This window comes from Oryctolagus cuniculus, chromosome 18 (assembly GCF_964237555.1).
Source record: "Oryctolagus cuniculus chromosome 18, mOryCun1.1, whole genome shotgun sequence".
Taxonomy (NCBI): Eukaryota; Metazoa; Chordata; class Mammalia; order Lagomorpha; family Leporidae; genus Oryctolagus; species Oryctolagus cuniculus.
Genome location: NC_091449.1, coordinates 17734563 through 17756287, shown reverse-complemented (window position 1 = coordinate 17756287; position 21725 = coordinate 17734563). Strand labels below are relative to the sequence as shown.

General features: G+C 61.1%; 2 protein-coding genes across 5 annotated transcripts in view; both read right to left on the bottom strand.

The window, feature by feature from the left end:
* Positions 1–536: 536 nt before the first annotated feature.
* Positions 537–13286, bottom strand: LOC100342011 (USP6 N-terminal-like protein). Its single transcript, XM_070062536.1, has 12 exons — positions 13281–13286; positions 12392–12477; positions 11490–11529; positions 10975–11052; positions 10423–10530; positions 9232–9341; positions 8409–8457; positions 7297–7417; positions 6571–6665; positions 6142–6207; positions 4904–5530; positions 537–3369 (listed from the first exon to the last, which is right to left on the bottom strand). The coding sequence occupies exons 1-11, from the start codon at positions 13284–13286 to the stop codon at positions 5345–5347; spliced, it is 945 nt and encodes a 314-aa protein (XP_069918637.1). The 3' UTR covers positions 537–3369; positions 4904–5344.
* Positions 13287–20152: 6866 nt separating this feature from the next.
* Positions 20153–21725, bottom strand: part of LOC103347332 (uncharacterized) — an 87033-nt gene continuing 85460 nt past the window's right edge. For all 4 annotated transcript variants that reach the window (XM_070062376.1, XM_070062374.1, XM_070062375.1 and 1 more), the window contains one exon: positions 20153–21343. In XM_070062376.1, the coding sequence (XP_069918477.1) occupies positions 20592–21343 (752 nt within the window). In that variant the 3' untranslated portion in view covers positions 20153–20591. The remainder of the gene's footprint in view (positions 21344–21725) is intronic.

The window sequence follows — 21725 nt, the reverse complement described above, 5'->3', positions numbered from 1 at the left end:
CTGATTCACTCCCCAGATGGCCACAACAGGCAGAGCTGAGCCGATCTGAAGCAAGGAACCAGGAGCTTCTTCTGTGCCTTCCACATGGGTGCAGGGGCCCAAGGACTTGGGCCATCTTCTACTGCTTTCCCAGGCCATAGCAGAGAGCTAGATCATAAGAGGAGCAGCTGGGACTAGAACCGGTGCCCATATGGGACACCGGTTCCTAAGGCCAGGGCATTAACCCACTGGGCCACTGCACCGGCCCCAATAATTCCTTTTTAAACACAGTAAGCTGGGGCCGGTGCTGTGGCTGTGGCGTAGTGAGTTAAAGCCTCTGCCTGCAGTGCTGGCATCCCATATGGGAGCCAGCTTGAGTCCCGGCTGCTCCACTTCCCATCCAGCTCTCTGCTATGGCCTGGGAAAGCAGTGGAAGATGACCCAAGTGCTTGGGCCCCTGCACCCTAATGGGAGACCCAGAGGAGGCCCAGCTGCCATTGCAGCCATTTGGGGAGTGAACCTACGGACTGAAATTCTTCTCTCTCTCTCTCTCTCTCTCTCTCGCTCTCTCGCTCTCTTTCTCTCTGCCTCTCTGTGACTCTGCCTTCCAAATGAATTCAAGATTAAGCACTTTTGTTTTCTTTTGGCTGGAGGCACTCTATCACCAACAATGACAGAATACAGTTTGCTGGGCATCAGAGCAGAAAAGACACACAATTATTTCGAGCCCAGGGAGAACCCTGTGCCAAACAGGATTCACATCCGGCAACTGCTTTAGGCAAAGAAGCACCCAGAGCTGAGTGCCAGCTGCCCGTTGTCCACCTGTCCTCGGGCTGGGAGCTTTCTCAGCCTGTCCTGGGTTTTCTGACCTTGCCACTCTAGGGGAGGCCTGGCCAGGGATGACCCAATGTCCCCTACACAGAGCTTGTCAGGGGCTCTTCTTGTAGTTTGGACTGGGGTTGGAGAGTTTGGAAAGAAAACCAAAGAAATCAGGTCCCTTCTTGTCACCTGGCATCCAGGTGCATGACAGCTGTGACTGACCACGGGTTATCACCAGAGGACTGTCCACATCTGTCAGGGAGGGGCAGTAGCTCCCCCTGCTGGAGCGGAGTCAGCCATTGACCACTTGGGGTCTCTCTCAGGAGTATTTGTCTCTTCTCCATCTGTCCGCTTACCCGGTTATCTGTTTGTATGAGGATGCACTCACATGTGGGGTTTTATTCATGGTTAAAACCCGATATTAAGTTACTCGTCTTGCTGCTCACCGGGTTCCAGATAAGCGCACAAGCAGCTGTCTCGGGCTCGCTTCTGCTAGCGTTTCCATGGACACCCTCGTCTTGTTGGAGCCAACACACTGTGCTCCTGCATCGGAGGCTGGGGGAGCTCTCTGGAGGGTCTAGGCAGAGCAGCACCGCCCCTTGGTGACCCGGTGTGTGGGCCTGTAGAGCTGCAGCCCTCGGGGGCTGGAAGGGCTCGGGACAACTCAGTCTGGGGAGATGCCTCTCTCCCGATACCACCTGCTGGTGCTGATGGAGGCACAGGGCCCTTTAAACCACCCAGGGGATTCAAGGCTCAAGTTCAGAAAAAAAACTCCATTGCTGTGCTTACGTTGGTTTGCAGGTCATACTTGCTGCTTGTTATGTGAGATTTCCAAGGCAATGAAAAGGTTGATGGTCTTATCTCCTGCAACATGGCTTCCATCAGACACCTAGAACAAGCCCCTATTCTACACCAAAAACTTCATATGGCAGAAAGCAACACAAAATCACTTTTCCCGGAGCTAACAATGAGCCAATGCAAACACCTAGTGCACTCTTGCAAGAATTGTGCCCCCTCGCCCCGTCAGGCCCACTGCTACAAGCAGGAGTGAACCCGTGAGGCCTTGCTCCTAAGAAGCTCTGGCAAGTGGACGTCACCCACATTAACTCCTTTGGTCAACTTAAGTTTGTCCATGTGGTGGGAGATACGTATTCAAAGGCTGTATTTGCAGCAGCCCAATCCGGAGAAAAGGCTAGAAATGTGATAAAGGTGGTTAAGTCAGCCCTGCTGGTCCTCGGTGTCCCCTGGACAATAAAGCCTGATAACGGGACAGTGTATACACCACAGGAATTTAATTCCTTCCTGAGGTCCTGGAACATACAGTCTGCAACAGGTATCCCATACCTGTGAGAGACATGCGGGGTCAAGCCAGGGATGCTGCAGCCACAGCCGCCCAGGTCTAGGGGAGAGCACAGAGGTGACACAGGCCCTCCAACCACGGCTGTTCCTATTGTGCTGATCTGTCCCAGAGGTCACGGGCACTCACAGCTGCTGCTCTCCCACCCTGACCCAGTTCCCACAGGGCACAGCTGAATCTCAGGCATTGCCTGCAGGGTCCTGAGTGGGTCTCTGCCTGGGGCTGGGGGCTGTGGAGCTGCCCATCTCCCCAGGAACACGGGGAAGCTTGCTGCCGCTGGGCGCCGGGGTCACAAACTGGAGCAAACTCCTTTCCATGGAACAATTTAATACAGACTCAGCACCACCTGAGGGTGGCGGTGGGGGAGGGGGGCGGGGAGGAGAGTACAGTGGCTCCTGGCATGGCTGTTGTCTTCCAGTGTCAGGGTGTCCTGGCCCCAGGAAGAGCCTGGGCGGTGGGGGCTCAACCAAGTGCATAGGATGCCGTGAAGACACACGGAAGGCTGCTGCCCAGCCTGGGCAGGACAGATGCTGGACTCGGCCTCTCTTCTAGGAGGCACCCATCATCCAGGTGCCCCGTTGAATAAGAGGTAAGGAGGCCTCTGGCCAGGGAGGGCACGCGGGCCTGGTCTCCCAGCCCAGGGCTGGCTCTGGCCAGCTCCAGCCCGTGACTGTCCCCAGAGTGCGTGGGGCTGCCATGCCAGTAGGGGGAAGTCTTCAGCCGTGGCCCCCAGGCGGGGACGGCCTGCATGGGCCCTGGTTCTGGGGGCTCTGAGGCCTGTGGAGGAGCCCACATCCACAGGCCCTCCCGGCTGCCAGCGTCGGAGGAGTCGTCCTCCCTGTGCTCTGGCCCGCTCAGGTTAGGGAGACTGGCGCACTGGCACAGGCCTCCCCACCTCGAGCACTTTGGAGACTCCGTGGGGCTGGCAGAACCTGGAGACTCTGCGGTCCCCACAGGGGAGCCCAGGCCGAGGGGCTCTGGGCTGCCTTCCCAGCTCTCCTCCTCCTCCACGCCTTCCCTCTCGGCGATGCGGAGGCCAAAGCTTCCTGGAGGACGGATCATCACTGCACGAGTAGCGGGACCCCTGGTCTGCTCCCACACTGCCACTGTGTCCTGAATGGTGATTCTGGCCTTCGGAGCAGTGGGGGCAGGAACGTGCATCTGGGGGACGCGTGCCTGCCCCAGGGGCCTGCTGCACTGTTCGATGGCCTTGGCTGGAAGAAGAAGAGACGCGGTTTGCTTCTCCACAGCCCCCGTCTGGCCTGCAGGGTGCCTGCCCCGACCTCATCCTGGGGTCCCCATCACCACGTGTGACGCTGAGGACTCTTCCAGGCTGCTGGCCCCAGAGGGGAGGGTGTGTGCAGCCCGGGCAAGGGGAGCCCTGGGACACCACCGGCTCCTCCTGCACAGCCCCACAGGGTGGATGGCCCTGAACTCCTTGCCTCACTATCACCTCTGGGGACCCAGGCACCAACTCAGGACCCCGTCACCTCCCCCACCTGACCTGCTGCGCCCTAACAGCGCATTGGCTGAATTTCCCGCATCTGAGTCCCTCCTACATGGCTGGAAAGGAACTGAGCCTAAGATGATGGGGTGAGAGCTGGGGCTGTGGGGCAGACATGGAGTCCGGTTCAGGCCCTTGGGGACAGGGAATGCAGTTTCTAAAGAGGTGGCAGGGGTGCCCTGTGTCCTCTGCCCCTGGGCCACTGTCTCTTTCCTGGTGAGACTGGGCTGTCACCACTACTGTCCTACGAGCACCCAAGGAGGCAGCATCTGGAGGTGCAGTGGGGCCTCCCCAGTGCCTGGACAGCCTGCACCTGGGCCCCCACTTAGAGCCTCTAGAGCTGGGACAAGCCCATCTCTGCTCTGCATGGGGACCCAGGCGCTCAGGTCCATGATGGCAGCAGCAGCAGGGGACAAGCACAGGGACCCCTCCCCACCAGAGCCCAGAGGCCAGCGATGCTCCGGGTCCCGCTGCCTTCTGTTGGCCCGAGGCTAGGGCTGCAGAGCCCACACTCTTGTTTTCTGCCGCGGGGGCCCCCAGCCCTGCCTCTGTGCCCAGCCCTGCTCGCAGGAGTGCACTCGGCCCCCACAACTGGGCTCAGGGCACCTGGGCCTTCCAGGGGTTCTCAGATGGCTGAAGGGGATCCAGTGCTGGCAGCCTTTACATCACTGCACAGGGTCTCCCACAGCCCCACCTCCCTCTAGCCCTGCCCACATGCAGGTGGAAGCCCCGCCCACCCCTGTCCTAGGAGGGTCCTGTGTGCAGACAGCTGTGGTCATCGGGCCAGGAGGCTGTGTGGGGTCAGTTGGGGAGAGGCCCCCTGGGCAGGCAGGGCCGCTTCTCATCTTGCTGGATTGGGGGTCCAGCTGTGCTCCAGGCTCCTGGGGGCACTGAGCCAGGGCACCTGCTCCAGACCTGGGCAGGGTAGCTCAAGGCGGGGCCTCCAATCCACTCCAGAGTGGGAGTCAGCCGAGGAGCCAGAGCCACAAATGCCCTGAGGACAGCTCCACGGCCTGGCCCCAGAGTCATGGGGGGAGAGCCGGCACCCACAGGAGGATTCTGGGAAGCTGCCCGAGGCCCTGCCAGGCCATGCTGTCAGAACTTCAGAAAGCGGAACTGCTGAGCCCGGGGAGGACAAGGAGGACCAGGAAGAGGTGAGGCCCTGGGCGGGGATGTCAGGGCCTGGTACTCCCACTACTGACTCCCCCAAGGGAGCATGGGACGGGGCCGTGTGCTGGACTCACCTTCGGGAGGCAGGAGGCACTGGAGCTTCCCCAGCTCACGCATGGAGGCCCGCAGCTGCCTGATGACCGCGTCCTCGCTCAGAGACCAGGCCTGCTTCAGGGTCACCTGCAGGAACTCCCGGAGGTGGTCCCGGGGCATCTTCAGCAGGCGCTCTAGACATGCGGGTGGGTGTCAGGCTGGGAGGTGCCCTAGGGATGGCGCAGCCACCATGGCTGCCCCAAGCCCTGTCCCAGCACCAGACATGGGCTGCAGACACCCTTGGACACCCTTGGGTGTCAAGCCAAGCACTAGAGGGACTGCTCAGGGGCCAATTTCCAGTGCGATGACCCTGGCCACTTCTCCTTGTGGTCTGTGGGGGCCTGGGATTGGGGATGCAACAGGGGGATTCTCAGTGCCCTCCTGAAGGGAACCCAGGCCTCCCAAACCCCCTCATCCCTCCCTCAAGCCCTGCTCATGAGGGACAGGCAGGGGGACCCCCAGCTCCTCCGTCCCAGCACCCGGGCCTCTGTGGGCCCTGAGGACTCACTGTTATGGATCTTGAGGGCCGTGTATGCCATGGCTGGGAGCACGTGCTCGCCCTCCAGGATGTATATATCCCATATTCTCAGAGCCAGGTGGAATGGCACCTGGGGACAGAGGCATTGGAGGACCCGCCGTCAGGGCCTCAGCAGGGCCCACAGGGGTGGGTGTGCAGTGTCACTCCCCTAGGACAGAGGGAGACTCCAGGAGGCTGATCACACAAGAAGGCCAGAGCTCCTCCTGGGAGGGGAGGGGAGGCCATGCCTCATGGCTACATCCCTGCCCACTCAGCGAACCAGACCCACAGAGGATGACCATGTCCTGTCCTGGACCCTGGGGGTCTGCACACTTTGGAAGCCACACTGGAGATGCCAGACACCCCAGGGACCTGGGGAGGGCTCAGCCCTTGGGCTGTGCTGCCACCAGCCTCTGCCACGGGGGGTCTATGGATCTCCTGCCTCTCACTGTAGGGCTCTGGCCTTTGCCAGGCTCTCAGGATGGGTCCTGGTGGGACCTGTCCCCTCCTTGCTGGCTCTGAGGCTCAGCCTCAGCTTGGACCACCCTTAGCAGGGCTGGACAGGGCCTGCCTGGTCTGCACAGCAGGCTCCCTCCTGTGTCTGCTGGGGCTGGGGGAGCTCAGAGTCACAGGCCACCAGCACCAGAGAACCAGGCACTGGGGCAGGAGCTTCCCTGGGCAAGGGGTCCCCGGGGCACTTACCCCATCCAGGAAGCACTGGATGTACCAGTGGGTGGTGGAGTCCTCCAGGCACACACCCTCCTTCTCCTAAGAAGAGGCAGAGGCAGAGGGGGCTCAGGGCCCAGGGCCCAGGCCTGACTCCCTCTAATCTGAGCCCTGGGGCAGAGCCCCTGGGTGCAGGAAGCCCAGCAGCAGGGGCATCCCCCCTCCCAGCCATGCAGGTTCCTGAAGGGACACAGGTCCCTCCTTCCACTCTGCTCTGGGGACAGCGTCTCCCTTCAATCTACGCCAACTCTGGGGGACCAAGTGCTGGACAACAAACCAACACCCAAGCTGCCGCGGACCCCCATAACCAAGGAAAGTTTTGGTGAGGACGTGGCCTCCCCTGGCTCAGGAAGCAGTCCCATGAGCCCAGAGCCCCCAAGAGGAGAAAGGAGATGCTTAACTTACCAGGTGTTTCTCCAGGGAGGGGAGCACGCGATGCACAATGAGCCCCAGGTGTTGCTGGAATCGCTCCAGTTTGGGGGTGTTTGGTTTGTAGAAACCTGAGTAGAATCAGCCACACCCCCACGTGAGAGCCTCCTCCTAGGAAGGCTGGAGAGCCCCAGGCCTGGGTGGGGTGCTTCTGAGCACTGAGGGTCAGGGGAGGCTGGACCAGGGGCAGGTGGGGATGAACGTGGCCAGGGCAGAGGATCTGCTTGGGAGGTGAGTGCAGGTGGGTGACTGTGTGCAGCCCAGGCCAGGCTGCCCCCTGGAGCCCGCTGGGGTGGGTGCAGTCAGACTGGGTGACTCCTGACCATTCCAAGACTCAGGAGTGAGGAGGGGTGACCGTACAGGGGATACTGCCTTCCACAAGTTCCCTAGGTGTGGCTCTGTGCTTGAGAGTTGTGTACAGATGTGTGAGGCAGAAGAGCCAGAATCGACCTGAGTCACTGGACAAGGACAGGACCCCTTGTTCTGAAGGTTCCCACACCCAGGATGGCCATGGCCAAGCTGCAGGGCCTTTGGGTGGTGGTGAAAGAAGGCGGCTGGCTCAGTCTGGGAGGCTTCTGCCAGCCCTGGCTTCTAGGGAGCACCCCCCCACACACACACTGTGACACTGTCCTGCACATTCAGGAGCCAGTGAGGGCCGTGCACGGACTTGCATGCACTGGGCCCCACACGCCATCCACCTACCGTGCATCGCGTGCTTCCTGCTTTCCATGAGCTGCACCAGGGCCCAGAAAGCGTCCTCCTCGGGCATATACATGAGCAACAGTGCCACCACATGGCTCAGACCCTGGCTGTAGCCCACCTCCTGCAAGATCCCAGAATACCTTTAGGAGACCTCCCCTGGCAAGAATGATATCCTAGGATGGCCCACCTCTCAGGCAGATCAGGGTCACCCACTGAAGGGTCCAGGAAGATTTAGGCACAGGGAGCCCCTGTGCCTGAATCCTGCCACTTGGTGTCAGCTGCCCAAGAATTGGAGCCCAGAGAAGTTCTCCAAGTTCCTGGAGGGAATCCTGCAGGGCCTGAGCTTAGGCAGCACAGGGGGAGAGCTCAAGTATGGACACCTGTTACCCCCAAGATGTCAGCATGGGCCAGGTTGCTGTGGGAATCCAGATCCATGCCCATGGAAGCTTCTGGACCCCTGAGCTCTGCAGGTGAGCCGGTGGCCCTTTCTCACATGAGGAAGAAGTAAGCCAGGAAGTGCTACCAGGACCGGAACAGGAGGTGTGCCTCTGGCATGGGTGCAGGCCTGGGCTTCCTGAATGCCAGGCCCCCCTGGGAACCAGGGCACCAGGCAGGGTTGGCCAGTGGCAGGTCAGGGGGGTGGGGATGTCCAGGCCTTGCTGGGTCACCCATGGAGCCCTGCGCCTGCTCCACTCATGGGAAAGTCTGAGTGGGTGGTTGTGGCAGTGGCGCTGTACAGAGTGGGATTCAGGCCCATGGGTCCAACCACAGGGCTGGTGGGTGTAATGGCATCAGTGGGACCCAGAGCAAAGTCGTACACCTGATCTGCCCTGCCTTCGCCCCCCGCCCCACTGCGTGGAATGCTAGTCCTGGGAGGGGCATCCCAACATGGCCAAGCTCCTGGGGTCTGGAGACCAGCCCAGGAGAAGGCTGCCTTTCTCCTCCCAGAACTTGAGGTTGGGTCCAAGAGGCTCAGAGCCTGGCCTCCACTGCTCTTCCTCAGAGCTGTGGATGAGCGAGGCCCCCTCAACCCAGGCTGGGATCTCTGTGACCAGGGGTGCCCTGCAGGGACTGCCGGGATAGCACCTGCGCTATGATCCCAGAATACTCACGGGATTGTAGACGGAATAGGCCATCAGTATGTGGAATAAGGCCTGTTGGCTGGAAGAGAGAGGACAGAGGCCGTGTGTCTTGTGCTGCCGAGGCTCTCAGTGCAGCTCTGCCTAACAGAGCCTGACAGCCACACGCAGGGCCCGTGACACTCTGCTCATGTGCAGTGACGTCGTCAGGGCACCTGCGTGTTGTCCACCATGTGGGTGAGCGCCGCCTGCAGGGACACGCACACCTCCCAGGGCGCAGTCACGTGCACTTTCATTTCCCAGGTGGGTGTTCAGGGCACAGGTGAGCGTCCCACTGTGGGAGTGCAGTCCCGTGGGTCCAAGCTGTGGAGAGTCAGCCTCCCATGCACGTTCAGCCTTGTAGGGAGCAACACCCGGCGTCCTCAGTGGTTCTATTTCCCCCATTCCCACAGCTGTGCGCTGGTGCCCCTTTGTGGTGTAGGGAATAAGCGTGTGTTCATGCGCTGAGGAGGTGAATTGTGTGTGCGTTCATGAAGGGTCCCCCCCGAGCCTGTGTTCCCGGGGTACTGGGGGGCTGCCCACTGCTTCCTTGTGACTGAGTTGAAGGGCTCCTTGAATATTCTGGAAACAACACCTTTATTAGATAGATTGCTACTATTGTCTCCCCTGGTGTTTCTTTTCATTTCAGTCTCTCCACAGTGTCTTGGGAAAGTTTGTGTACTATAGAAAAGGCAAGTTTGTTTTCTGTGCTCAATGAACTGTTTTAGGCTTGCACCCAATCTTCCCTAGGGACCCCATGTGCCCCAGGACCCTTGCTCCTCCCACCCGCGGGTCCTCCCCAGCCCAGAGGCCTCACTTCATTCCGTAACGTTCCCGGAACATGAGGTGGTTTCTGAAAGTCCATGCGATGGCGGAGTCGATGTGATGGAAGTGAGTGGCGCCCAGCCTGGCCAGCTCTTTCATCTCCTGCAGGGCAGGGACAAGGGGGGGGCAGCCTCAAGAACTGCACAAGCCCCATTGCCACACAAGGACCTCAAGTCCACGTCAGCTCTTCTGGCTGACAGGGAGTTCCCTGCAAGCGCTCATTCCTTTCTGGGTCCCACCTTGAGGGAGGGTCATGGGCTCCCTAACTTGCCTCAGTGCCCACGTAACCCTGACGGTCAGCAGCAGACAGGGGCTCTGAAAGGTCCCTGTGCACTCCCCCTGCCTGCCTCAGCTCTCAGCACGACGTGGTCTGCCCCCAGCCAGGCTTCTGAGCCTCCTCACTGGCATCTCATGCCCTGCCCTCCAGGAGTCAGCCACAGCCTGACCACTGCTCCATGCTGCCCCCTGCTGGAGGGGCCCATCTCCATCTCGACATTGCAAGCCGCCCTTGGCTTGGAGCTGAGCCTGGGCAATGACTGTCTCCAGGCCCAGCTCCCAGGGCCAGCCCCAGACTGCAGACTTGGGGGAGGCAGGGTGGGCCACACAGCTGGGCCCTGCTCCCTGATGGCAGCCAGGGGCCATGAGAGCCAGCTGCAGCTGACAGCCCTCTGCCCACACCAGTCCTCACTCCCTCCTTTCCCAGAAGCATTGAGAGCTGTGTGACCATTGGAGCGGCCTCTCCAGGCAAGGGCAATGCCAGGGGCTGCAAGTCCATGTGAAGGCAGGGCCAGCTGTGGGCAGGCCTAGGTGAGGGCCGGCCAGCTGCGGGCAGGCCATGTTAGCACAGAGCCTGTGGGGCTCCCTACCTCACACCATTGTGATCTCATCCTGGGAGACCCCCGCCCATCAGGGACCAGCAAGTCCTCTCTTCTGGCCGTATGCCAAGCTGCCCAGGTGAGCTCAGCAGAGAGCAGGTTAAAGCCTCTGGCACAAAACACACCTGTCCAGTCCCAGCTGGGTCTGAGGAGACGTGGAGGAGGCACTGACTAGGATCTAGGGAGAGGAAGGCAGGATGGGGAGGAGGCTCCTGAGGGCTCAGTGAGGGACGGTCCTCCACGGAGACTCAGGCTCCTGAGCAGGCCCGAGCAGGCCGGGCCCCCTTGGGCTGAGTGCAGAGCCGTACCGCGTATTTGCCCGGGTTCTGGGCCTTCCTCTTGTCCACCTCCAGCATCACAGCCCACACCTTCCCGCGCACCTGGGCAGGGATGCCTTTGTAGATTCTGCGCTGAAACTACAGGAAAGAGGAGGCTCTGGTGAGTGCTGAATGTGGCCACTCGTGGAGGCAGCGCAGGGTGAGACAGCAGAGGGAGAAGCCAGGGGCTCCCTGTGTATTGGCAGAGGGAGGATCTGCCCAGATGGGGGCCTTATGACCCACAGTGACTGGAGGGCCAAGGGCTCAGGGGCACCGGCTCTGCCGTGTACGGAGTGGCCGCTACAGGGCTCCTGGAACCACGCCTGCCCTGCATCTGGGATTGTCTTCAGCAGTGACTTCAGATTTTCTACCAGGACAGTGTCCTGTGTGTATGGGGAGGTGTGCCCATGACCTGTGTCTCTAGGGACTGGACAGTTGCCCCTGGGCATCTGAGAGGCAGGCGGTGCCTGGCACAGGAATGGGCACTGCTCAAACCCCAATTCAGCTCTCAGTGTTCCCGAGGGGCCCTCATCGCCACGGTACCTTGTCACTGCCGCGGTATTTACTATGGTTCTTGATCATCTTTATCCACTTCTGGATCCTTCTTACCTCCTGTTTACACTGGAAAATGAGACAGGATGGCGTGAGCCCAGCTTGGGGCTCTGAGAGGGGCCCTCGGATGCAGCTCAGGAGCTCTGTGGGCGCTCAAATGGAAGGAGCCAGAAAAGGCACAGACCGTGAGCCCCAGATCTTCTGTCTGGGGGAGCATCGGTGGCCTGGCCTCTGACCCGAGCTGCCCCTTCGTCAAGGAGAGCCCCTGAGCTCCAGCCAGGTCACTCCCAACCATGCCAATGAGTCAGGGCGGCCGACAGCAGACACCCCTGAGCTGCGGCTCACTTCTGGGACAGGTGAGTGTGGTAAGATGTCAGCAGGTGCCGTATAAGTACCGCATCGCGGGACCTTATGGCGCTCCCACTCACCACTGCCGAGCCCCACGTGCCCCCTCTGCCCAGCTCTGCTTCCAGATGACTGGCCCATGGCCAAGGACTTGTCCTTACCTTTGCCCCCGGGGTGCTGTCTTGGGGCAGCTTCTGCTCACTGGAAAGCAAGGGAGGCGGAGAGGTGAGGACAGGACCACAACAGGCACCGCGACCTCCCTAGTGGGCCAGGGAAGGACCAGCTTCATCCTCTCAGCCCAGGGGACTGAGATGGGGAGGGAGGGGCTGGTGACCATGAGCACAGGGAGCCTAGGGCCAGGCAGGGGCCCTTGCTGCCAGTGGGGGGCTCCAGGCCTGTCAGAGGTCCACCTTCGTGGGTGTGTGGCAGCCCCCCACAGCAGTTGGGGGGTGGCTGTCCTGAGCAGGGCCAGACTGCCCAGGGCTGAGGCAGCTATATCCCCACATCAGCTCTGCCCAGGACGTCACCCTGGAACTGACCGAGTCCGAGTGACCTGCCTGAGAGATGCTCAGTGCTGTGAGTGTGCACCTGGGGCTCGAGGCACCTGGGACCCCTACACCCCTCAGGGTCCCCCACTGCCCACCCTCCCCCCTGTGCCCTGGCCTCCTGAGGTCATGTGCCCCACCTCACCCCTCCTCTGTCAGCCCGGACCCTGGCCATCTCTCCACCACTCTGCTCCTGCTTATTCTCCAGGTTCTGGCACAACATGGAGGCAGAAGCCCTTATCCCCGTGCTAAGGTGGGCTGCTGAGTCATGCCAGAGATGGCCCGAGATGGCTCCATCCCTCCAGGTTACCGGAGCCCACCCTCCAGCAACGGGGCCTCTCTCCCGACATCTGTGGGAACAGCCTCCATGTCCGACTCCTGCCCCCAAATGCTGACCAGTGCCTGCCTGTGACCACAGCTGGGCTCAAGGTCGGGACCCGGGGACAGGTGTGCCGCCTCATGTTGGGGTTTCTGACCCCAGTCCCGCCCTGGGGTGAGCTGGGGTGCGGAGGACTCACTGCAGGAACCCAAGCCTGTCTGGGACGAGGCAGCCGCCCTCATCGTCCTCTTCTTCGGGCACCAACAGTGCCGCTCCTCGGCATCCCTGCAGCCGAGAGGGACCCGGATGAGAAGTCACTGGGGGAGCTGTCCACCTGCCCCCTCCCCCGTGTCCCCAGGGAGGCTGGGTCTGGCTCTCACAGGCACAGTCCTTGAGGCAGGGCCCCACCTCCTCCCCCAGCACCCTGGCCGGTACCTGCTCATATTGTCTGATGAGCGCTGCTCGCTCCTGGGCCCTCCGGGACCTCAGGGCATTCATATCCAATCTGTAAGACACACACGCACATGAGAGCCAGCACCGGGGAGCCCACAGGAATGCTGCCCCGAGGGCTGTCCCCCTGGTCAGAGGGGGGACAGCCACACAGCCAGGCAGGCGGGCACCTGGTGGCCGGGTCCCTGGAGGATGACTTGTGCAGAGCTCAGGGACTAGGGACGGTTGGGGAAGGACAGCCCCCACCTTGCCTCCCCTGCCCTCGGAAAGGGCGCTCCTCCCCCAGCCTGGCATCCATGTGTCCTCCAGGGAGCCCAAGTCTACGGGGCTCCCTGGCCTGCTCCCAGCTCCCGCATCTCTGGGGCTCTCAGAGCCGGCCTCCCTGCCCACCTGATACCAGCTGACCCGACACCTAGTCTTGAACCCATGTCCAGACACGGACTCACACCCAGGCCCATTCAACACTGGTGACCAGCAGAGCGGGAAGAATGAGAAAACTGTATACACGCTCTGCACACAGGGGCAGCACTCAGAGCTCCACCACATCACTCATGGAATCCGGTGTGGGAGACCAGGGCCACCCCCCTGGCAGGACCTTCCCCACACCACAGCTCATGCAGAGAGCAAGTGCCACTCACCTCCATCGCGAATCCATGTGATTCTCTGAAATGCGCCTGCTGCCTACACTACCAACTGGTCAGTTGGGCAGTAGACGCACTACTGGCCTCTGGTCGCCTCCCAGCCCAGAGTGCGCATCTCAGTGACTGTGACATCACAGAAGCCTGCCAGCCAATCCCTAGTGGCTCTGCTGTGGCAGGGCTCAGGGTCCTCAGGCCTGGCTTCATTAAAGGTCACCACAAGTGGGGCCTGTGTTCTCCCCAGGGCCCAGGTGAAGAGGGCAGGGCTCTGGCAGAACTGCCCCGGAACCAGGGGTGCCAGGGCCCTCTGCCACCTGCCGTAACAGTCTCAAGTCCCAGGCAACCGGCACCTCCCGCCAATCCTTTCTGCCTCTGCTATTGTATTACAGCCCAACTGTGAAGGCCTCTTTCTTTGAACACAAGGTCGCATAGGGAGCCCCACATAGACCTGTCCCCACACTCGGGGCTGCCCCTGCCATGACCTGAACTGAGACTCCCAGGGTGCAGCCTCCTGTCCTACCACAGGCCCCACCCCAGCACTGCCACCCTCTGCTGCCCCTCCTGCTCTGTTCCAGCCCTTCTTCCCTGGAGTTGTAGGAGGTGGACACAGGGGTCCTCTGGGATGGAGGCAGGGGAGCCTCCCGCTGAGCACCTCAAGCCAGCGTGGCCCAGCCTGTCCAGAGCGGGAACCAGGGCCCTGTCCTGGACACGGGCCAGGGCTTCAGGCACAGAGCACTGAGAACTCCTGGGCACCAGCACCTGAGCCGCATGCTGGTAACACCGGGCTGCTGCTGACCATCAGGACAGGGACAGCACGCGTCAGGCTGCAGGCAGGAGTCGCCACAGGCCCACGGCTCCCCGGGGTGCTGATCGCAAGGTTGCTCCCCCTGGGAAAGTGGCTCAGCCCTCCCCCAGCACCTCCTTGGTCCTGGGCCCCACACTGCACCTAAGCTGCCACCTTATGGCAACAGTCGGTTCTTTTCCCTTCAAGGGCACACTGCTCTGCCTCTCTGCCCACTTCCCTTGCCCTGGCATGGAGACCACAGGGTGCAGGGCCCTGGTCACCCACACACCTGCTGGCCTCCTCTGCGGAGTGTGAATGAGTGCACCGCTGTGTCGTGTCCAGAGATGCTGTCCAGCAACACTTGGGTTTTAACTGATTCTTATATTCCCCCCCCAACTCAGCTTCTCAGCTTTAAATTGCATTGTAAACTCTTTGGAAGACTCACAAAGTGCTGTAAAATAACACAGCGAGTGCTGAATGGGGACCACTCAGCTTCAGCAGTCAGATGTTCCTAATTGGGTGGAAGACGCCCATGCGTTTTCCTTTCTCTGCCTGAGTTCAAACTCCAGATGCCTAGGCTTAGTGTTCTCCACATTGCATTTTCCTTCACTCGGGGGGAGGTTTGTTTCCCAGAGTCCGTGTGCAGGGAGCATGGGTGCATGGGCCCCAACCCAGCTCCTGCATGGACGGGCGCTGGCCTCCTGGGGTGGCTTAGGGTGCACAGGGGTGAGTTCCTATCGTTGTTGCTACAAATGTTTCCTTATCATCAAGGTGTTGTTACATATGTTTAATTCGCGGATCTTGGGGTGTGGTTGCTTCCATCCACTGTTCCCCTCAGCATAGGTCTGCAGTGGCCAGTGGCTGAGGCCTTAAAATAAATAAATCTTTAAACAATAAAAATTAAAGTTCAAAATAAAAGCAAGTTCCTCTACTTCTCTCCCTCTTTCTCTCTACATCTTTGACTCTACCCGCCTCTCCCTGCACCCCCATGGGATGTTGGCCACCATGTTGGATGCAGCATGAAGGCCCTCCAGAGACGTGAGCCAATCAGCTCGTGTGGCTTGGACATCGCCCCAGTCTGTGGGATTCTGTCACAGCAGCAGAGAGCGGACCGAGACACCTGGTGTCGCCTGTGTCCTCACTGCACATAGATTTGCATCTGTCAGACGGAGTGTGGTGGGACACAGCCCCAGGGTCCCACAGGTGGGGTAATGAGGGGGTCTCTGCTCCCCAAGCCCTCCCGTCCCCTGGGCTCCCTTTCACTCCTGCAAAGGCAGGGGCCCCCATTGCTCCTCTGTGGAGGGAGCTCAGTGAGCACAAAGAGCAGGTCTCCCCTGGGGTAAGTGCTTTAGACAGAGTTTGTGGCACCAAGAGGGGTGTGGGACCTTTAAGAGGTGGGCAGAGTAGGAGGTTGCTAGGTGAGATGGGGTGGGGCCCTGGGAAGGGATGAGTGCTGGGCTCCCAGAATCAGGGCTGGGCCAGCCAAAGGCAGGAAATGCATCTGGGTCTCCCTCCCTCCTGGGTGATGGAACCCCAGTACTTGGACCACCACCTGCAGGTGCCACCTGAACCCCCGAGTGTGCATTAGCGGGGAGCTGGAATGGCAGCCAAGGAGCTGGGAGTAGAACCAGGCCCTCTGACTGGGGATGTGGGCGCCCCAATCCGGGACTTCACCGCTGCCTGGAGCGCCCACCCCGACCTCTTCTCTCTGTGAAGCCAGCCCAGGTACAAGTGTGGGAGAAACAGGAAAAGAATCAGCCCACCCTGCCCCCCTCCAGCATGCCACCGGTGACAGGAGTGGCCGCTGTCTGGGCCTCCCAGCAGCTCCTTGGTCACCAGGATGACACAGATGTTCCTCCCGAGACAGCCCTGTGCCGAGTGCCCTCAGTGAGTTGTGACAGAGCAGGGGGCAGGTGGCAGATCCAGGCCCAGAGGGCACAGACAGGAATGCGGGGGGCCTGAGACAGGCGGCAGCATCATGACCACAGGGCTGAGCCACCGCAGACACCCAGACCCTGGGCCCACTGTGCGGGAGACCCCACGCGGGGTGTGTTTGCGGGGTCACAGCTGTGTCCACAGTTGGGGGTTGGCACTGGGACCAGCTGAGGCACGAGAGAGGATTTCTGGATCATGGCCAGGGGCGTTCATGCCCCCTGAGCTTTAGGTCCTTCTGTCTGGTCAGGGACCCCTTCCCACCCCTTATGTCCCTTGGGCCTGGAGGTGGGAGGTCTCATATCCATCTATAGGTGGGCACCACTGCCACCGTGCACGGCCTCACACTGAGCAGCCGAGCAGGTCTCTCTGCAGAGGGCGGGGCAGCAGAGTGGCAGCTGCTGTGCAGTGTTGGGCACGCGCCCCGGCTCTGAGCCGCAGTGTGCTCACGGTGACGCTGGGACTCTCACTGCCGCTCTGAAGGAGGCTAGCTGGCTATGCCTGGTCAGTGACGCGTGTGTCCTGCGGATCTCGGCCATGGCGATGGAGACCACACACCCCCCCGCCCCGCCCCACACTGCACCCCTGCAGGAACAACACGGACAGCCCTGGATCCAGCCGCCACTGGCAGTCACGGCAGCCGGCCCCGCTGCACCGCCCGCCTCCCACACCCACGCCCGGTGTCCGGTCCAGCACTGAGCAGACTCTGTGCAATGCGGGCTTTTATTGTTGCCTCCTCCTTTGAGAGGCCACCAGTGCATGGGGCTGCACCTGCTGAGAACGTAGGCCCAGGGTGGCCCTGGGTCTTCTGGCCGGGAGGGCTCCCTTAACAAAGAGGATCTGAGAAGATTTTACTCTGCAAAGAGAAGTCGGGACACCTGGTGAGGCTGGGGCCAAGAGACACCTGCAGGGCGCAGGCACAGGGCACTTCCTGGGGAGGAGCTGCAGCCTGGCACTGGATCTGGGCAGCTAAAGGCAGATCCTCTCCTGCACCCCGGGTGCCTGAGAAGCTCTCCTAAAAATCCCTCCCTTGATGAGGAATGAGGGGGAGGTTCTCTGTGGGGGGTGCAGGCGAGGCTGGGACAGGCAGGGGCTACACAGAAGGCCTGGCAAGGTGGCAGTGGCACCGGGGGCCTCCAGGAACACACAGACCCCAGTCCGCTGGCCCCTTCTGTCTCTGGCACACTTGCAGCCTAGCAGTGCCCTTCCCTGCCTGTGCTCCACCTGCAGTCAGGGTTTGGTCTGCTTTTTCCCCAGCTGTCGCCAGGCCCGGGAGGACAGGAAGGGCTGTTGGAGGTCTAATTCCAGGCTCCGGAGCCCCAGATGGCCGTTTGGGGTCCAGGGAGAAGGAAACATGAGGTCTGGGGGTGGAGGAGGGCACCTGAGGGGTCAGGGTGAGTTAGTGAGATTTGAAGGCAGACAGCACCCAGTGGTCACCGCTTGGAGAAGATTCGACTCGGGCGCTGGAGAGGCTGTGTCCAGGGAGGCCAGAGCTGAGATTTTACACAGAGGCAGGGCTGCCGTGGGGACAGCGGCCCTGGAGGGTCTTGGGCCTGCCTGGGGGAGCTGAACAGCCATGGAGCCCAGGGCTCCGGGTCCACACAGTCTCCCTCCCTGTCCTTTCCCGCACCGTGGGGGGGGGCGGCCCCCAACTCTGCATCCTCATCTGGAGGTTCTTCCCACAGAGTCCCAGGCTGGGCTGTGGTGGGCACGAGCAGTGCCCCTCCCCAGGGCCCCGGAAGGAGCCGGTGTTGGGCCAGGCCCAGCTGGACTCACCACAGCACTGATCGCGTGCCCCTTCTCCTCTGCTGTCAGTTTCCCATCTCCCACTGCTTCAGCGCAAGGGCGTTTTGCAGCACTAGCGGGTCACTTTGGTAATTTTGCACATAGGAAATATACTCATCGGAGGGTCCTGACAGAAATTCATAAACAGCTGTCTGCACAGCCGGCAGATGTCACAATCTGAAGAGAAATGGAAGGCATGGGTCATGGCAGGTGCGTCCCTTCACCCGCCCTGGGAGCCAGCACTGCCCTGGAAAGCTGGCCCCTGCCCCCAGAGCACCCCCAGCCCAGGCGTCCGTGGCTGGCACCCACTGGCAAGAGAGAACAGGAGCCAGGCAGCGCCGAGCAGCACCAGGCAAGCAGCAGGCTTCATGGTGCAGGGACAGCCGCTGCCATCGCGGGGCCCTTTATACCTGCTCCGTGTCCCCAGTGGGGCAGGAGGGGCCTGTCCTCCCGGGGGTGGGGCGCTCCATGCCCAACCCAAGCCACAGCTTGCATGACCTGCAGTTGCAGAGGGTACACGTGTGTGTGTGTTGATGTTGGCCGAGTCCGGCCCTGGGTTAACACAGGGCTTGGCTCCTTCTCCCTCTCTCTTTCCGGGGACCTGACCATGGGCCCATGCCTGGGTGCAGGGAAGGAGCAGAACCAGTGGAAACCCTGCCTGGGCAAGGGGAGAAAGCACCACACAGGGCCTCTGGAGCCCTGGGCCAGCTCAGCCTCTCGCACCTTGGCTGGGACCCTGACGACTGGCTGCTGTGACTATGGGAACTGCAGGACACCCAGTGCCAGTGTGGCGGGCAGGCTGGAGCACAGCTCCTCTGCTTCTCTCTTGCACTCACGGCCCTGAAGGCTAGGGGACACGGGGTAGACCCGTTGTCTCTAAAGACCTACTTGGCATTTGACCACATTCTGCTCTTTGGGGCTCGAGGACCCTGGCTGGGCTGGGAGAGACGCCCAGGTCCTTGTCTTCCCGTGGGGAGAACAGAACCGGGACACACAGAGAAGTGCAGCCTTGTCAAAAGGCAGGGGTCGTGCACGACTTCCCCATCTCTTCCCGCGCCTGTGCTCCCCGAAAGACGCCCCAGGGGAGCCCAGCTCCCTTCTGTCCCTGGCTTCCCTGCACACACCCTCTCCCACCCTGCTGCCTCTGCCAGCTCCTGCCCCAGTCTCCCTCCCTCCATGGCCTCCTTCCATTTTTTTTTTTTAATTTATTTGAAAGCCACAGTTGCAGAGAAGCATTGACAGAGTCAGAGAGCAAGAGGTCTTCCACCCGCTGGTTCACTCCCCAGATGGCCACAACAGCCGGAGCTGCATCGATCCGAAGCCAGGAGCTTCTTCAGGGTCTCCCATGTGGGTGCAGGGGCCCAAGGACCTGGGCCATCTTCTACTGCTCTCCCAGGCCATAGCAGAGAGCTAGATCAGAAGAGGAATGCCTGGGACTGGAACCACCACCCATATGGTGAGGGAAGTCTTGCAGCTGCAAGTTCACCTCCCCCACACAGGGGCTGGCCGGAAGCTGGCCAGGAAGCAGCAGTGGGACAGGACTCTAGGCATTCTGACCTGTGATGCCCACATCCTAAGCAGCAGTGGAACCCGCTGTGCCCCAGCACCTGCCCTGCACGTGAGTTCTTGCTGTGGCAGGACTGGGCTGGTAGAGGGAAGCTTGTGCTAAGGCGAGTTCCGCTTCCTTGGCTTGCTCTGCTCTCGTCCACCTGCACACGCTTGCCTTCTGCTGTCCACTGTGGCCAGGAGCAGCAAGAGGGCCTGGTGGGGAGCGCTGATGTGCTTGGGGCTCCCCAGGGTGCAGCCCAGCAGGAGCTGGGAGGCCAGTAGGAGTGACAGCCAGGCTCAGCCCCAGTGCACACTCACCCCTGCGCGCTCGGGCTCGCCCTCCCCTGTCTTCAGTTCTCCGTGGTTTCCCTCCCTTGTGGAGGGACGGGAGCTCCAGGAACATGAGGGCTGTCAGAGGAGCTGAGGGCGTGGCCTGCTTCTCCGAAGTCTCTAAACAAGGACACGTTCACATGGGTAGGAGAGGACTTCAATAAGTTCATGGATATTAGCATTTAAAGTGCAAGGCCAGGGTGGTGCTAACTTGCAATGATGGCATCCCATAGTGGAGAGCTGGTTCGAGTCCCATCTGCTCAGCTTCGGCTCCAGCTCTCTGCCAACAGGCCTGGGAAAGCAGTGGAAGACGGCCCCAATATGTGGGCCGCTGCTCCCGCATGGGAGTCACAGTTGGAATTCTGGTTCCTGACCTTCGCTTGGCATAGAACTGGACCTCAAGGACTTCTGGGGAATCAACCAGTAGATGAAGGATTTGTCTCTCTTTCACTGCCACTCTACATTTTGAATACATAATTCATTTTTTACATAATACATTTTTAAAATATTTATTTATTTATTTGAAAGTCAGAGTTACACAGAGAGAGGAGAGGCAAAGACAGAGAGAGAGGTCTTCCATCTGCTCGTTCACTCCCCAGATGGCCACAACCACCAGAGCTGTGCCGATCCAAAGCCAGGAGCCAGGAGTTTCTTCTGTGCCTGCAGGGTCCTGAGCGGGTCTCTGCCTGAGGATGGGGGCTGTGGAACCTCCCATCTCCCCAGGAACACGGGGAAGCTTGCTGCCGCTGGGCACCAGGGTCACAAACTGGAGCAAACTCCTTTCCATGGGACAATTTAATACAGGCTCAGCACCACCTGAGGGTGGCGGTGGGGGAGGGGGGCGGGGAGGAGAGTACAGTGGCTCCTGGCATGGCTGTTGTCTTCCAGTGTCAGGGTGTCCTGGCCCCAGGAAGAGCCTGGGCGGTGGGGGCTCAACCAAGTGCATAGGATGCCGTGAAGACACACGGAAGGCTGCTGCCCAGCCTGGGCAGGACAGATGCTGGACTCGGCCTCTCTTCTAGGAGGCACCCATCATCCAGGTGCCCCAAGGAATAAGAGGTAAGGAGGCCTCTGGCCAGGGAGGGCACGCGGGCCTGGTCTCCCAGCCCAGGGCTGGCTCTGGCCGGCTCCAGCCCGTGACTGTCCCCAGAGTGCGTGGGGCTGCCATGCCAGTAGGGGGAAGTCTTCAGCCGTGGCCCCCAGGCGGGGACAGCCTGCATGGGCCCTGGTTCTGGGGGCTCCGAGGCCCGTGGAGGAGCCCACATCCACAGGCCCTCCCGGCTGCCAGCGTCGGAGGAGTCATCCTCCCTGTGCTCTGGCCCGCTCAGGTTAGGGAGACTGGCGCACTGGCACAGGCCTCCCCACCTCGAGTACTCTGGAGACTCTGTGGGGCTGGCCGCACCTGGAGACTGCGGTCCCCACAGGGGAGCCCAGGCCAAGGGGCTCTGGGCTGCCTTCCCAGCTCTCCTCCTCCTCCACGAGACTTCCCTCTCGGTGATGCGGAGGCCAAAGCTTTCTGGAGGACGGATCATCACTGCACGGGTAGCGGGACCCCTGGTCTGCTCCCACACTGCCACTGTGTCCTGAATGGTGATTTTGGCCTTCGGAGCAGTGGGGGCAGGAACGTGCATCTGGGAGACGCGTGCCTGCCCCAGGGGCCTGCTGCACCGTTTTATAGCCTTGGCTGCAAGAAGAGACACGGTTTGTTTACCACAGCCCCCGTCTGGCCTGCAGGGTGCCTGCCCCGACCTCATCCTGGGGTCCCCATCACCACGTGTGACGCTGAGGACTCTTCCAGGCTGCTGGCCCCAGACGGGAGGGTGTGTGCAGCCTGGGCAAGGGGAGCCCTGGGACACCACCAGCTCCTCCTGCACAGCCCCACAGGGTGGATGGCCCTGAACTCCCCGCCTCACTCTCACCTCTGGGGACCCAGGCACCAACTCAGGACCCCATCACCTACCCCACCTGACCTGCTGCGCCCTAACAGTGCATTGGCTGAATTTCCCACATCTGAGTCCCTCCTACATGGCTGGAAAGGAACTGAGCCTAAGATGATGGGGGTGAGA